This window comes from Sander vitreus, chromosome 16 (assembly GCF_031162955.1).
Source record: "Sander vitreus isolate 19-12246 chromosome 16, sanVit1, whole genome shotgun sequence".
Classification (NCBI taxonomy): Eukaryota; Metazoa; Chordata; class Actinopteri; order Perciformes; family Percidae; genus Sander; species Sander vitreus.
The window spans coordinates 813,823-831,581 of NC_135870.1; the positions used below are offsets into that span (position 1 = coordinate 813,823).

At 43.7% G+C, this 17,759-nt stretch overlaps 1 protein-coding gene across 3 annotated transcripts; it reads left to right on the top strand.

Moving 5' to 3' along the window:
* The first annotated feature begins 5,836 nt into the window (after positions 1-5,836).
* Positions 5,837-13,944, top strand: ppp1r3b (protein phosphatase 1, regulatory subunit 3B). 3 transcript variants are annotated; one of them, XM_078271571.1, is made up of 3 exons: positions 5,837-6,061; positions 11,397-11,586; positions 12,514-13,944. In XM_078271571.1, the coding sequence occupies exons 2-3, from the start codon at positions 11,417-11,419 to the stop codon at positions 13,190-13,192; spliced, it is 849 nt and encodes a 282-aa protein (XP_078127697.1). In that variant the 5' UTR covers positions 5,837-6,061; positions 11,397-11,416; the 3' UTR covers positions 13,193-13,944. The 3 variants fall into 3 exon arrangements, with proteins under 3 accessions (XP_078127697.1, XP_078127696.1, XP_078127698.1); XM_078271570.1 differs by having other exon boundaries at positions 5,837-6,030; XM_078271572.1 differs by having other exon boundaries at positions 5,837-6,030; positions 12,517-13,944.
* The last annotated feature ends 3,815 nt before the right edge of the window (positions 13,945-17,759 follow it).

Below are 17,759 nucleotides of genomic sequence, written 5' to 3' on the forward strand. Positions count from 1 at the left end.
ACAGATGAATGTAGTGGAGTAACTAAAGTAACTAGTAACTAAAGTAACTAGTAACTAAAGCTGGAACAGATGAATGTAGTGGAGTAACTAAAGTAACTAGTAACCAAAGTAACTAGTAACTAAAGCTGGAACAGATGAATGTAGTGGAGTAACTAAAGTAACTAGTAACTAAAGCTGGAACAGATGAATGTAGTGGAGTAACTAAAGTAACTAGTAACTAAAGCTGGAACAGATGAATGTAGCGGAGTAACTAAAGTAACTAGTAACTAAAGTAACTAGTAACTAAAGCTGGAACAGATGAATGTAGCGGAGTAACTAAAGTAACTAGTAACCAAAGCTGGAACAGATGAATGTAGTGGAGTAACTAAAGTAACTAGTAACTAAAGCTGGAACAGATGAATGTAGTGGAGCAACTAAAGTAACTAGTAACTAAAGCTGGAACAGATGAATGTAGCGGAGTAACTAAAGTAACTAGTAACTAAAGTAACTAGTAACTAAAGCTGTAACAGATCAATGTAGCGGAGTAACTAAAGTAACTAGTAACAAAGTAACTAGTAACCAAAGCTGGAACAGATGAATGTAGCGGAGTAACTAAAGTAACTAGTAACTAAAGCTGGAACAGATGAATGTAGCGGAGTAACTAAAGTAACTAGTAACTAAAGTAACTAGTAACTAAAGCTGGAACAGATGAATGTAGCGGAGTAGAAGTAGAAAGTGGGATGAAAAGAAAAGACTCAAGTAAAGTACAAGTACCTCAACATCTGGACTGGAGTACAGCACTGGAGTACATGTACTTAGTTACATTCCAGCGCTGCTATTTTCAGGCCGGTCAAGGACAGAGAGAACTTCAGGTCATATCTGAACTAATATTTACACAATCAGCAGCCTAAACTCAGCCGGTTGTTTCCTCTCGCTGTTACACAGAAGCCCAAATCATTTGGTCACTTTACGTCCAGTTTTTAGTTTCTCTACATCTTAGTCTCTTTTAACGTTCTCGTCTTTTCACACTTTTGGTCTCTTTTTCCAATGATTTTGTCACTTTTTTAAACATCGTCACTTCTTAATTTGGACATTCTCGTCACCTTTTTGACACTTTTGCTGCTTTTTTCTACGTCTTTGTCTATTTCTGATGTTCTTGTCACTTTCTTAGACATTCTTCCCTCTTTTTGAAATTTTTTGTATCACTTTTTTGACACTTTTGTCTCCTTTTAACAATAATAATAATAATAATAATAATAATAATAATAATAATAACAACAATAATAATTTGTACTTTATTAATCCTGCAAGGGAAATTACAATGTTTTCACTCTGTTGTTATTATACACAGGCCTGAAATACACACACATGCTCAGTACCTCTACATGCACTAATGGAGAGATGTCAGAGTGGGGGGGCTGCCCATGCTCAGTACCTCTACATGCACTAATGGAGAGATGTCAGAGTGGGGGGGCTGCACATGCTCAGTACCTCTACATGCACTAATGGAGAGATGTCAGAGTGGGGGGGCTGCCCATGCTCAGTACCTCTACATGCACTAATGGAGAGATGTCAGAGTGGGGGGGCTGTACATGCTCAGTACCTCTACATGCACTAATGGAGAGATGTCAGAGTGGGGGGGGCTGCCCATGCTCAGTACCTCTACATGCACTAATGGAGAGATGTCAGAGTGGGGGGGGCTGCACATGCTCAGTACCTCTACATGCACTAATGGAGAGATGTCAGAGTGGGGGGGGCTGCACATGCTCAGTACCTCTACATGCACTAATGGAGAGATGTCAGAGTGGGGGGGGCTGCACATGCTCAGTACCTCTACATGCACTAATGGAGAGATGTCAGAGTGGGGGGGCTGCCCATGCTCAGTACCTCTACATGCACTAATGGAGAGATGTCAGAGTGGGGGGGCTGTACATGCTCAGTACCTCTACATGCACTAATGGAGAGATGTCAGAGTGGGGGGGCTGCCCATGCTCAGTACCTCTACATGCACTAATGGAGAGATGTCAGAGTGGGGGGGCTGCCCATGCTCAGTACCCTCTACATGCACTAATGGAGAGATGTCAGAGTGGGGGCTGCACATGCTCAGTACCTCTACATGCACTAATGGAGAGATGTCAGAGTGGGGGGGCTGCACATGCTCAGTACCTCTACATGCACTAATGGAGAGATGTCAGAGTGGGGGGGCTGCACATGGAAAGGCGCATCAAGCAGTTGGGTTCGGTGCCTTGCTCAAGAGCACCTTGGCAGTGCCCAGGAGGTGAACTGGGACCTCTCCAGCTACCAGTCCACCACCATACTTTGGTCCATATGGGGAGTTGGGTTGGGAACTGAAGGGGTTGCTGGTTCAAGTCCCAACTCCCCTACTGACTAAGCTACTGCCACCCCCTCCTCCAAAGTTTTTCTCACTTTTTGAGACATTCTTCTCTCTTTTTTCGATGTTTTTGTCACTTTTATAGACATTTTTGTCGCTTTTTAAACGCTTTTTAAATGTTTCTGTTGCTTTTTTCGACTTTCTTTCTTCCTTTTCGCCAGAGATATAACTTCATTATTTATTAAGTATATTCATATACTTCTACTGTGCAATCCTGAGTGGCCAAAACTTTCACTGCAGCATCTTTAGCTGCAGCGCTGAATGAGCCAGAGCTCAGGTGGCCATACACGATCAACACTTTCTTTGCCGCCATCCTGAAGCAAGATGTCAGCTGTAAATGATGAGCTTTGCAGTTAGCTGGTGTGTTGATGGAAAGAGCAACTCAGCAGCTAAAGTTGATCTTTCTCCTCTTGAACTTCATAGTTCAGTTCAGTTCATATCTGAACTAATATTTACACAATCAGCGGCCAGAAAACTCAGCCGGTTGTTTCTTCACCTTGTTGCACAGAATCCAAGATAATAATGATGTTTGTTAAAGCAAAAATATCGATTATAGCCTTTAATAAAAAGGTAGGTTAAAGACAGAAGATAAGATGGTTTTGTTCACAGTTCACCACAAATAAATCCATCAAATAACAGAAAAGCTCCTGGCAGCTCATGCAGGACTTTGCTCCGGAATTAAAAAAAAAACCCGGAAGTAATGGGTAGCTATACGGTTAATGTACATGTAATGGAAAAACACCATAATACTGTATCTGAAGTCTCTTTATATAGACCTTAGTGGTCCCCTAATACTGTATCTGAAGTCTCTTTTATATAGACCTTAGTGGTCCCCTAATACTGTATCTGAAGTCTCTTTATATAGACCTTAGTGGTCCCCTAATACTGTATCTGAAGTCTCTTTTATGTAGGCCTTAGTGGTCCCCTAATACTGTATCTGAAGTCTCTTTTATATAGACCCTTAGTGGTCCCCTAATACTGTATCTGAAGTCTCTTTTATATAGACCTTAGTGGTCCCCTAATACTGTATCTGAAGTCTCTTTTATATAGACCTTAGTGGTCCCCTAATACTGTATCTGAGGTCTCTTTTATATAGACCTTAGTGGTCCCCTAATACTGTATCTGAAGTCTCTTTTATATAGACCTTAGTGGTCCCCTAATACTGTATCTGAGGTCTCTTTATATAGACCTTAGTGGTCCCCTAATACTGTATCTGAAGTCTCTTTTATATAGACCTTAGTGGTCCCCTAATACTGTATCTGAAGTCTCTTTTATATAGACCTTAGTGGTCCCCTAATACTGTATCTGAAGTCTCTTTTATATAGACCTTAGTGGTCCCCCTAATACTGTATCTGAAGTCTCTTTTATATAGACCTTAGTGGTCCCCTAATACTGTATCTGAAGTCTCTTTTATATAGACCTTAGTGGTCCCCTAATACTGTATCTGAAGTCTCTTTTATATAGACCTTAGTGGTCCCCTAATACTGTATCTGAAGTCTCTTTTATATAGACCTTAGTGGTCCCCTAATACTGTATCTGAAGTCTCTTTATATAGACCTTAGTGGTCCCCTAATACTGTATCTGAAGTCTCTTTATATAGACCTTAGTGGTCCCCTAATACTGTATCTGAAGTCTCTTTTATATAGACCTTAGTGGTCCCCTAATACTGTATCTGAAATCTGTCCTACGGAGAAAGGACGCCTCACGCAGGGAGACGGCCGAAAAGGACGCCTCCATATGCCGGGAGACGGCCGCGGGGGACACGCGACAATAACGGGACGGTTGTGATTAGGAAGACTACGGGAAAGAAAACGCCACGCACGGGACACGATCCCCGCTCGCCCGGGTGAAAGCCTTGTGTAGTTTGACCCATCCGCCCCCCCGACTAACCTCCCTACGCGGATTTTCGGCTTTTTCATACTACTCCCTACCATTTCCGTGCTGTGACCACGAAATATGCTTCCCATTGAAATACATTACTTCACATTTTCGTGCTGGCCACCACGAAAAAAACGAGAAAAACGTCCCCGTGAACACGTATCAACAGATTAAAAATAACGTGACATTTGACACCAACTGCTGTGAGACCGGGCTGTTCTTTATGTTATTGCTTGTTGCTGTGTGTGATAATAATAAACCTTTTTGGTGTCATGCTGCAGACTGTGTGTTTCTGTCATCTAAAGAGAAAACTACGAGTCCTAATAATGACCAAGAACTCCTCTGAGGCGAGTTCACACAGTTTTAAAATGTCGTCCGTGAATCTCTCAGAAGCTTCGGAGCTAAAAACATCTCGGAGTATTTCAGCGGCGTGTGTTGCACCGTTTGGGCCTCTCAGGTCATCATGCTGCTAAACATGGAGCGTTATACTGAGCAGTGACTCCTGTCTCTGTATCTTAAGACTTCAAACGTCTACTATCTAATATTGACTGTTGATTTGAGTCTATCCTATTGTCTACTTTATTCCCTTATAATGCCCATATTTAATGCTGTATTTATCCTTGCACTGCTATAGTTTTTAAATGACTATGTCTACTTTATTCTCTTATATTGTCCATATTTAATGCTGGTCTCTAGACTTTATCCTTGCACTAGTGGACTTATTACTGTTTGCCTTTGGGGGAGGGGAGGATTATCATAGTGGGGGTCTGGCTGTCCTCCCGCAGGGTTATTTTGAGTGTCAACGACTTCATTTCCTGCATTCTGATACACTTTTATTCACCAATTTATGGTGGAAATACCTTTATTTAGCCTATGCGAAGAAGAAAAACACAGATGACAATTCAAAATATATCAAAAATATAATAGAAAGTATGTTGTTGCGTCATTGGGCATTTTTAAGTAGGTATATGGAAATCCTGGAGCTTTCTTAGTGGGTATACTGCATATACCTGCGTATCACGTAGACTACACCACTGATTAAACCCACCAGACTCCATGTTAATAATCAGGACTTTTAGCGTGTATAGAGCCAGCATATTTCCACCAGACTCCATGTAAATAATCAGGACTTTTAGCGTGTATAGAACCAGCATATCTCCACCAGACTCCATGTAAATAATCAGGACTTTTAGCGTGTATAGAGCCAGCATATCTCCACATGTAAATGGGTGAATTAAGGGTTTATTTCAACCAAACCAGAGTGGTGATTGTTGGAACAGTGGAAAGATGAACCAAGACGGCTTTTGGTAGTTTTATTTAGTTTCTGTCCACTTTGAATGAAGTGTGTTTTACGATGATAAAAGTCCTGATTATTTACATGGAGTCTGGTGGGATATATCTCAGTAGAAAATAGTCCTCGTAGGCTAAGTCAGTCACACATTTTTGACACCAATGAGCCTCCATAGATCCCGGCCTGACAGAGGGGGTCATGCCGGGTCACGCCCCCCACTGAGCCGCCGATCACTCCGTCAAAGAGCTCTCTGATTGGCTGTGCACAGGTGTTCACGTGAACCCCATATGCGGCTTCTGAAAACGCCAGTCGCAAGACAAATGAGTGCAGCAGGTTTTGTCACAATGGGAGGACTGAGTAGAGGAGCTCGCGACCAGCACGGTGATTAACCCCCACCCCCAAAAAGAAGATGATTCATCGCGACAGTAAAGCTGCTGAGCCACGGTAAAGAAGAACCAGGAGCTACTGCTGCAAGATAACTAACCTCCAGGTAGCTGTCTTTAAGTTACTACCTGTTCCAGGTGAGTTTGAACACGTCATTTTCTGCATTCAGGTGGATTTTTCATTCGGGCCGAGGTCCTCCGAGTGTCAGCGCCTCAGTGGCGACAGCCTGCCGGTCGGCAGAGAGATGTCGATCAGCTCTCCGAGACCCGCCAGCAAGGCACCACAGTGTGACTAGGCTAGACATCTGGGCTATATATCATATATCTGGTATATATATCACATATCTGGGCTATGTATTCCATTTCTGGGTCGGTTGTCTTCAACTGAGGGGGGAGGGGTCAGGGGTCAGCTGCCGTATGCTGCATCGTTTTTTTCATGGCGAAAACCAAACGGGCAAGCTGCCGTTTTTTGATTAAAAAGCAGTAACGTTTACATGGGTTTCTTTTTTATATTCCTTGGTTAGTACTTGTGGAAGCATTATACAATTAATGTAGGCCCAGTGTGGCCGGGTTGGCTCAGTGGGTAGAGCAGGCGCACATATACAGTACCACTAAGAGTTCTGTTGTTGCTGCTGACAGACTCAGATTATTATTCTAAGTGTCTGACAACATTATGAAAGGATCCCTACAGAGATAGACCTTTTAGTTAAAGAGGAAGATCCTTTTAGTTTAACATCAAACAGCCCCGAAATCACCATCACCAAACCCACCAGACTCCATGTAAATAATCAGGACTTTTAGCGTGTATAGAGCCAGCATATTTCCACCAGACTCCATGTAAATAATCAGGACTTTTAGCGTGTATAGAGCCAGCATATCTCCACCAGACTCCATGTAAATAATCAGGACTTTTAGCGTGTATAGAGCCAGCATATCTCCACCAGACTCCATGTAAATAATCAGGACTTTTAGCGTGTATAGAGCCAGCATATTTCCACCAGACTCCATGTAAATAATCAGGACTTTTAGCGTGTATAGAGCCAGCATATCTCCACCAGACTCCATGTAAATAATCAGGACTTTTAGCGTGTATAGAGCCAGCATATTTCCACCAGACTCCATGTAAATAATCAGGACTTTTAGCGTGTATAGAGCCAGCATATCTCCACATGTAAATGGGTGAATTAAGTGGAGTGGTGTAGTCTAATGTATTGTTGTGGGTATACTGTACTGTTGGCCTATATATATTGACCAAAATCTGCCTTTGGGGGATATTATTATATATTCTCTTATATTGTCCATATTTAATGCTGGTCTCTAGACTTTATCCTTGCACTAGTGGACTTATTACTGTTTGCCTTTGGGGGAGGGGAGGATTATCATAGTGGGGGTCTGGCTGTCCTCCCCCAGGGTTATTTTGAGTGTCAACGACTTCATTTCCTGCATTCTGATACACTTCTATTCACCAATTTACGGTGGAAAAACCCTTTTTGTTTCTCCTATGTGAAGGAGAAAAACACAGATGACAATTTAAAAATATATCTAAAATATAATAGAAAGTATGTTGTTGCGTCATTGGGCATTTTTAAGTAGGTATATGGAAATCCTGGAGCTTTCTTAGTGGGTATACTGCGTATATCTGTGTACCACGTAGACTACACCACTGATCAGAACACTTATAGAATAGGTCTTTATTGTCATTGTTTTCAACAACAAAACACAGTTCAGCAGCTCTCAGTATGACGGTTAACTCACAGACAAACAGAAATATAACATTTAAATAGTCAAATATAACAATCAAGATAAATTAACACGATGAGTGGCACTACACTTCTTCCCAGAGTCTGAGGTCATCAGGTCACATGTTGTTAGTGGGTTCCCACTCCCCTCCCCCACACACTCATTTTAAAACCAGAGAGGATGGATCCTTTCAGACAGTGGCACCCAGGCTGTGGAATGCACTTTGGCTCTCTTCAAGCAGCGTAAGACTTGGCTATTTAAACAGGCTTCTAGTTAGACCAGGGCTGTTGGGGCTGGCTGATTTAATATACCTATTGTATGTTTTCCTTGTGTTCTTATGTCTTCTATTTATCATATTCCAATTTATTGTGAAGCACTTTGTGATTTTTATCTGTAGAAAGTGCTATATCAGTCCTTCCAGGAAAATGCTGAGTTTTTTTGTGTGCTTGTTTTGGGCTAAAACCGTTGACTATGCGTCACGTTTTCTTAAAAACTGCGATGGAATATGTGGGATATTTATGCAATATTATGGGATGAGATAGCGGGAACTTGCAGAAACTGTGATTTCATCGCGGGGTTTGCAGCTTTTAGATGATGCTCACGTCGTGTGATTACATCACTTCATCACGCTCCCATGGCAGCAAGGGGAGACGGATGCTCTCGTGTGAAGTAAACACAACATTTTTCATCTTTCTGATAAGATATTTGGGACTTTTTAGCAACGAAAATGCGGGGATTATGACATCATGCAAGCCCCGCATATTTTGCGCAGAAATCGGCAATTTATGCGGCGTATTTGAACAAATGTATCATAAATAAATAAATGTTCTTCCTTAAAATACAGGGGGCATAAGTCAGTACACCCCTATGTTAGATTCCCATAGAGGCAGGCAGGCTTTTATTTTGAAAGGCCAGTTATTTCATGGATCCAGGATACTATGATCCTGATAAAGGTCCCTTGGTCCCCCATCATCACATACCCTTCACCATACCCCCCCACATCATCACATACCCTTCACCATACCCCCCCATCATCATATACCCTTCACCATACCCCCCCACATCATCACATACCCTTCACCATACCCCCACATCATCACATACCCTTCACCATACCCCCCACATCATCACATACCCTTCACCATACCCCCCACATCATCACATACCCTTCACCATACCCCCCACATCATCACATACCCTTCACCATACCCCCCACATCATCACATACCCTTCACCATACCCCCCACATCATCACATACCCTTCACTATACCCCCACATCATCACATACCCTTCACCATACCCCCCCATCATCACATACCCTTCACCATACCCCCCCATCATCACATACCCTTCACCATACCTAGAGATTAACATGGTTGTATTTCAGTTAGTCTAACAGCTGGTCTGATTTGCGTTGAGAGATGATTTTATGGAGAGTACCCCCAAAAAAACCTTTGGTTCCATTTATTTCCATGAGATCTTAGTTGGGTTTCCAGACAAATCACTGCTTGTATGTCTGCCAGTGTAGTGTTGTGGTGTTGGTGCGCGTGGTCAAAAACTGTATGTGCTTCCGGGTTACACCCGAGGAACCAAAGATTGGTTCCTGTTTATACCAAGGGCACTAATGGGCTCTTAGAACCAGCTTTTAGGCTGGGAAGACCTAATGAAATATGTAAACGTATGCTTGGTATATGAAGTCACTCACAACCTAGCTCGACCGCCACTTGGTCCCTACATCAACATTAGATCAGATACTGTTGGAGTCCCAAGAGGAGACTTGTGTTATTCTGCTGCCGAAAAGTTCCTGTAGTCAGTCAGCCTGGTCCATCAGAGGGTCAACAGAGTGGAACTCAATCAATTAAACATACACCTCTTTTACTAAGCAGCTAAAACAATGGATGGTCAATACATTTACATGTCAGCACTGACACTATTTATTATCAGTCCCTCTAGAAAAATGGGATCATGCAATCACATAATTCAATGCATAATCAGCCGAAATCACATTTGTTCAAATACGCCCCACTTTCGCCGCGTAAATTGCCGATTTCCGCGCAAAATATGCGGGCTTGCATGATGTCATAATCCCCAAAAAAGTCCCATATATCTTATCAGAAAGATGAAAAATGTTGTTTACTTCACACGAGAGCAGCCGTTTCCCCTGCTGCCATGGGAACGTTATGAAGCGACGTGAACATCATCGATGACGCCACGATGACGCCACAGTTTCTGCACGTTCCCGCTATTTCATCACATTTTTTAAGAAAACGTGACGCACAATCAAGGATCTTAACCCTAACAATCACAAAAAACTGACTGTATTATGCATGTATTCTGTTAGTTTGCTATGTCAACATATATGAATGTAACTTATTGTTTCCTCCTAGTTCACCACTTCTTGTATTGTTAACAGCTGTGTGTGGTCTAATCTTTGGACCCTACACTCTGTTGCGTTGCTTTGTTGTGTATCTTTCTGCATCTGTGGGTTGTCTAAGTTCTGCGTTTAGTTGTGTTGCTAATCTTTCTGCTTTCGTGATATTTTGTGCGATAAGTTGTCTTCTTTTTGGTTTCTTTTGTATTGTATTCTCCTCTCCAGTCCTCTCTGTATCTGAGAGAAGTGGTCCTGTCCTGAGTTGAAAGCCTACTTTAGGGCTTTATTATCGAGTTAATAGGCGTGTGTGTTCATGTTGGACGCTGTCCATTTCCTAAGGTTCTGAAATGCAAACATTTTTTGACTACTTTTTTTTTTAAAGGGTATGTGCCCGTGAGTACCCACGGAGGAAAACATAAATCGGCGCCTATTGTCAGGAGGCTCTCTATGGCTGACCAATAGAAGTTGGTCAGAAGGTGTTGAGGGAGGTGAGCGTGCCTCAGCTTCCTGAGGAAGCCTCTGTTGGGCCTCCGTGTGTGTGTGTGTGTGTGTGTGTGTGTGTGTGTGTGGGTGGTCCAGGTGAGGTGCTCTCCAGTCCTTCTACCTTCTCCCAGTGAACATAGAGGGCAGAGTGCTCGGTGCTCTTGGATCTTCTGAAATCCACAATTACCTCCTTTTTAGTTTTTTGTGCTGTTTTAAGTCCAGGTTTTTGTTGGAGCACCATTTTGTAAAATGCTGAATGTCCGACCCAGTCATCTACTCCAGCTGACGTGTGACGAAAAGAAAGCTCAAATGATGGGGACCACGGGTGATTCTAGGATCAGGCCTTCAGGGGGGCTCAGCCCCTAATGAGAATGTAACACGGTTACAGTGCCTTGCAAAAGTGTTAACCCCTCCCCCGCCTGCTAAACCAGTATTTTCACTGGATAACAAACATAATTGTTTCTGTTAACCCTTTCCTTGACTGGGTTAGCAACAGCGACAGCGACACAGGATGTTAAACCTGTCTCAAGCCCTGTGAACCTGTAAATGTTTGTCCTCTGGCACTAACAGACAAGTTCACTAACTCTGAGGTTGAAGAATTAAATAAAGACGTTTGTTTTCTATTATTTATTTATTTTTAAATGCTAAAAGGGTATGAAATCACCAATGATGGGGACATAGATGGAAAAGGCCATATCCAGAGTAGTAGTACTAGTAGTAGTAGCAGTAGTAGTAGTTCCTCGTTGTGCACGCTCAATACTGGACCCATTTGAAAGATTGTTTTGTTAACACAAAAACATGGAAAATAGGGTTAGAAAAATAGTGACGTTGTCCTTTTAAAACTCCCTAACTTCTCATGTCCTCTCTCTCTCTTTTAGTGTTTCCTTCCGAGTCCGCGATGCCGATCGACATGGCGTTACCTCTGTACCTGTCCAAAGAGGAGTTCATCTACCGGACGTCTACTAAAACATGCCAACCGTCTCTCAACTCCTGCCTGAGGTTCGAACCTTCGCCCCGTATGGACCAGACGGAGCCTGAGGACGCACCTTCCTCCAGGAAAACCGAGAAGTAGGGCTGTGTAATTCATTCCTTCGTCTACACATGTCACTGGGATTATGGTTTTGATTCATACCAGCGGTCCTCAAAGTCAGGACCGAGTCTTAGGAATACAACACGTTATGAAGTGTAACGTTTTCTAGTTTGAAATATATTTTCTATTGATCAGTAAATTGTTTTTGATGTTGAATATACACAAAAAACATTGTCAAAAACTTTGAAAAACCAGACTGATGTCATGAAGTGGTGTATGTATGACACGCCAATTAGTACGCCATTACTGGCGTGTTATCAAGACTCATACTCTCTTTTTAGCGTGTTAATCAACGCCGTTTGGCCTCCATTGACTTACATTACCTTGTGATTGCGTGTGAATTGACGCCGTAGCGAGTAGTATGAAAGGGAGAAAATCTGTGTGGGAGGTTGGTCGGGGGGGAGGACGGGTCAAACACAGGACTTTCACCCAGGAGACCGGGGATCGGGTCCCCCGTGTCACATTTCCTAAACCCAACCGTCCGAAAAGTGAGTACGCGTCTTGATAGCACGCCAAAATGGCATACGAATTGGCATGTCCTACATACGCCACTTATTGAGATCTATCTCCAACCTGTCCGCTGTATACAGCGAAGACATACACGCAGATAGCTCAAAATGTGTACAGATAACGTGGCGCGTATGTTTACGTGAAGTCATGATGTCATGTTGGAAAAAAAGGAACAATAAACCATTTAGTCTCGTCGTGACTCTTTGGTCTTTAGTCATCTCTGTTCTAACTCGTGTTCTGAATAAAAAGTATGAAGGGAAATGTATTTGTTGAAGGTGTTTTTCACTGTTTGACTTGTTTCACTGTTTTTAAACTCCAATAATTGCAACATCTTTTCCAAAAGTCAATGGAGTAATCATGTTTTCATAATGATTATTTTGTCTTCCATAATGGAGCAGCCCTGCCAAGAAGCAGGTGACGTTCGCCGATCACCGCGGCCTGTCTCTGACCAGCGTGAAGCTCTTCTCTCAGTTCGACGATCCCATCGACATTCCTCTGAACGTCCAGTCGATGCTCTGCTCCGCCGTGTCCCTGGCGGCCCAACAGGACAACAAACTGGCGCTGGACTTCGTTCAGCCGTCCTCCGACTACCTGCACTTCCGCCAGCGCCTGGAGGTGAACTACGTGTGCCTGGAGCACTGCGTGCTGCGGGAGAAGGTGCTGGCGGGAACCGTCAAAGTCCGAAACGTTTCCTTCGAGAAGAGCGTGAAGCTGCGCTTGACGTCCGACAGCTGGCAGAGCCACGCCGACGTGGACTGCGAGTACATGAAGGACGCCTATCCCAGCATGCACAGCGACACCTTTGCCTTCAGCGTGGCTCTGCCCGAGCGGCTGGCGCCGCAGCAGCGCATGGAGTTCGCCGTCTGTTACGCGGTGGCGGGGCGGGAGTACTGGGACAGCAACCAGGGGGACAACTACTGCATCGTCTGGGCCTCGGCCAAGACCAGCCGGCGCCCCGACGCTGCGGACTTTGGGATTCATTTGGAGCGGTACGGCAGCCCCACCTGCTCACACGGGCTCTTCCCTGATTGGCCGAGTTACGCGGGATACGAGAACACCGGCCCGTACTACTGAACGGAACAGGGAACAGGGAACAGGGTGCGCGCTGGCACGTTTAGTCTCAAAACAGCGTTGTGAACAGTTACCCAATCAGCAGCGACGTGTCTGTAAACTCGTTTGCACACACAGCAGGTTGTTCAACGCGCCTGCGTATCAGTTTAAACGAGCGTTTTTTGCTACGTCTTGTCAGGGCTGAACGCGCCCCCAAAATGTTGTCCGGACAGATCACGCACCTGCAGACTCGACAACTTTTAGTAAAGCTTGCTGCTCTGGATGCCGAAAATCTGGACGAAAGCTGCACGAATCTCAGAGATCTGGATGTGGCGTATGATTACCTAGACGGGTGAATGTTCTGCTGCAACCAGCCGATACCTTCAGTGTTGATTACAGCTGCAGAGGTGAATGGATTAGTTGTATTGATTCTTAAATTAATCTCCAAGTGCTCTGATAATCCATTAATCAGTTAGAGTCATTGATTATGTGATGTTGGCTCGTTAAAATCTGTTCTAGTGTCTTCTCTCCTCTGGGACGAGAGATGAATACCTTTTGAGTTGGGGACAAAATAAGACATTTGAGGACGTCATCTTGGACTTTTTGGGAAACGCTGATCCACATTCTTCCAGATCAAATAAGTAATCCATTCATCCAGAACATAATCCACACATTAATCAAACGGTGTTTCCCAAAGACCAGGATGACGTCCTTGTTGTTGCAGATGAAGTTTTTGTCGCACAGCACACACACACACACACACACACACACACACACACACACACACACACACACACTGAGACACACACAGACACACACACAGACACACACACACACACATACAGACACACACACACACACACACACACACACACACACACACAGACACACACACACACACACACACACACACACACACACATAGAGACGCATACACTCACACACACACAGGGACACACACACATACAGACACACACACAGAGACAGACACAGACACACACACACACACAGAGACAGACACACACACACACACACACACATAGAGACACACACAGAGACACACAGACACTGAGACACATACACTCACACACAGAGACACAGACACTCACACACACACACACACACACAGAGACACACACAGAGACACACAGAGACACACACACACACACACACAGGGACACACACACCGTTCCAACAGATTCTGCAGCAGGGGAAGTAGTTTTAACACATTTTCAGCATCATGAAGTCCGAGTCAGCGTGAAACTTGAACTGTTCCTAAATGTTTTTAGCTGTGAGCGTGTTGGTTGTGTGTGCATGGCCTCAGAGATGTGTTCATGTTGGTCAGTGAAACCGTTTGTAATTTAACATTCTGCATTTATTTTTAAAGTTGTGTTTGTGTCAGTTTTTAGGATTTCTGGGCAATAAAGTCACACGTTTTAGCCTCTTGTTGCTCGTTTTTAAATGTTTAAATGTGATGTGTGAATCCTTTAATCTGCAGAGATAAAAAAAAGAACAATAAAACTTAATATTTTTTGAATTGTAGTGCTTGAGTTTCGTTTATTTGCACCAGTTAAAGAAATACATAAACAATGGAAACTATTAAAGGACAGAAAATACAGAAAAACATATGTCCCTTATGTTTTTCTGTATTTTCTGTCATATCTACAATGTTCTAATGTCAGATTTTCATGTTCAACGTGGCCATAACTTCAAATAATGAGGTGAAACCCCCCCCCTCCGTGAGCTATAACGCTGAGATTTCCAACTGTCCTGAACGCCCTCGTGCAGCCATACAATCAGAAATATGGTTATTAAACGCCTGACTGCAAACAAACACATCATTACGGGACAGTTTTTCAAAAAAATGTAATCTGGATCAAATTGATGCAGATTTGGAATCCCATGTTTTGCTCTTCAGGATCAGGTCAGGTCAGCTTTATTGTCAGATGTGCTGTACATGCATGACATACGGCACAAATGGAATTTCAGTCCTCTCAGACTTACTGCAAAATGCAATAAAAAAAATAAAGAAAAGACCGAATAAACCAATCAACACTTTAACATGATATAAAAATAAACACTCAACAATCAACAAGACGTAAAAAACATCTGATCTGATCCATCTTACTTTTATACCAGTTTTTTAAAGGAACATTGGATTGGATCCCTGTGATCCTGCTGACCAGAGCCTTAAATGGAGCCAACAGTGCAGCCTGCTGGCTCAGCACAGACCTACAGCTAGGACACAGCTAGGACACAGACCTACAGCTAGGACACAGCTAGGACACAGACCTACAGCTAGGACACAGACCTACAGCTAGGACACAGCTAGGACACAGACCTACAGCTAGGACACAGCTAGGACACAGACCTACAGCTAGGACACAGACCTACAGCTAGGACACAGACCTACAGCTAGGACACAGACCTACAGCTAGGACACAGACCGGTGGCCACTAACAGACATTTTAAGAAACGGAAACACTGTAATATGTTATAATGTTAAATAGCTAAACAAAAACAATACTATCCAATAGTCCATATCTCATTAGATGTGACATGCTTCATATATGCTTCAAATATGAAGAAATTTGTGTATATATATATATATATATATATATATTCGAAAAATCCCAACTGAATCCACCCCAGAGAGACAGAGAGAGAGAGAGACAGAGGCAGAGAGAGAGGGAGAGAGAGAGAGAGAGAGAGAGTCAGAGACAGAGAGAGACAGAGAGAGAGAGAGAGAGAGAGAGAGGGAGAGAGAGGGAGAGAGAGAGAGAGAGAGAGAGAGAGAGAGAGAGACAGAGAGAGAGAGAGACAGAGAGAGAGAGAGAGAGACAGAGAGAGACAGAGAGAGAGAGAGAGAGAGAGAGAGAGAGAGAGAGAGAGAGAGAGAGAGAGAGAGAGAGAGAGAGAGAGAGAGAGAGAGAGAGAGAGAGAGAGAGAGAGAGAGAGAGAGAGAGAGAGAGAGAGAGAGAGAGAGAGAGAGACAGAGAGAGAGAGAGAGAGAGAGAGAGGAATGGGGAAGTGATATTAATAAGCGTTATGATTTACACATCTACAGTGTCAGCTTTTTTTTGCCAGCTTTCCTCCTGTTTTAGGAAGCAGTGACTGTATTGTGTTTTGCCTGTAAAACCGTGTCTGTGTTCTTCATATTTATGTAGAATTACAGTTTGCTGTTCTTATGTAAAATATGCGGCTCTGGTAGATGTTTGTGATTGGTCGTGCTGTGCTAACCCCGCCTCTTTTATGGGACCGCTGATTGGGAAACCCTGATGGTTGACTGAACTAGACGATAACCAGCGTCGTGATACAGCTGATGGAGGACCGCGGGTGTTAGGGTTAGTGAAGACGGGGAACTGAAAGAAATCCAGGACATGTTGATCTGGATTCGTAGGACAGGCCTCTGGTGGGATCAGGATAATCCTGTTTTTATGGACCAAATAGATCCCAAACCGAGTTCCAAGTTTTGAAAAACCCAAAGAGCAGGTTTGATCAGTCATCAATCAGAGCAAATGTAAAATCGGATTACATGATCTGATCTTAGTTCGGAATCCCTCTTTTGCTTTTTAAAAACCCATTTCCAAGATTTGATCCAATCCGTGATCCTAAATCCCGCTGGATTACTTTTGAAAAGCTGGGCCCCTAGTATTTTTTATATATATATATATATATATATATATAAAGCTGGGCCCCTTGTATTTTATATATATATATATATATATATATATATATATATATATATATATATATATATATATATATAAAGCTGGGCCCCTTGTATTTTATATATATATAAAGTTGGGCCCCTCTTGTATTTTATATATATATATATATATATATATATATATATATATATATATATATATATATATATATATATATGTATTACTGGTCATCTCCCATCCCGTCCTCTAGATGGAGACAGAGTTTACTTTACCCATGGAGTTCACATGTTTATGAGGGAGGAAAGAAGGGAGGGAGCGGCGAGGGAGGGAGAGAGGGAAAGAAGGGAGGGAGCGGCGAGGGAGGGAGGGAGAGAGGGAAAGAGGGAGCGGCGAGGGAGGGAGAGAGGGAAAGAAGGGAGGGAGGGAGAGAGGGAAAGAGGGAGCGGGGCGGGAGCGGCGAGGGAGGGAGAGAGGGAAAGAAGGAGCGGCGAGGGAGGGAGAGAGGGAAAGAAGGGAGGGAGGGAGGGAAAGAGGGAGGAAAGAAGGGCGGGAGCGGCGAGGGAGGAGGGAGAGAGAGGAGGGAAAGAAGGGAGGGAGCGGCGAGGGAGGGAGGGAGAGAGGGAAAGGGAGGAAAGAAGGGAGGGAGGGAGAGAGGGAAAGAGGGGAGTGGCGAGGGAGGGAGAGAGGGAAAGAGGGAGGAAAGAAGGGAGGGAGGGAGGGAAAGAGGGAGGAAAGAAGGGAGGGAGCGGCGAGGGAGGGAGAGAGAGAGGGAGAGAGGGAGGGAGAGAGAGAGAGAGAGAATGAGGGGAAAGAGAGGGGAGAAGGAGGGAGAGAGGGGAGGGGAGAGGGAGAGAGGGAGAGAATGAGGGGAAAGAAAGGGGAGAGGGAGGGAGGGAGAGACGGAAGAGAAAGGATCAGAC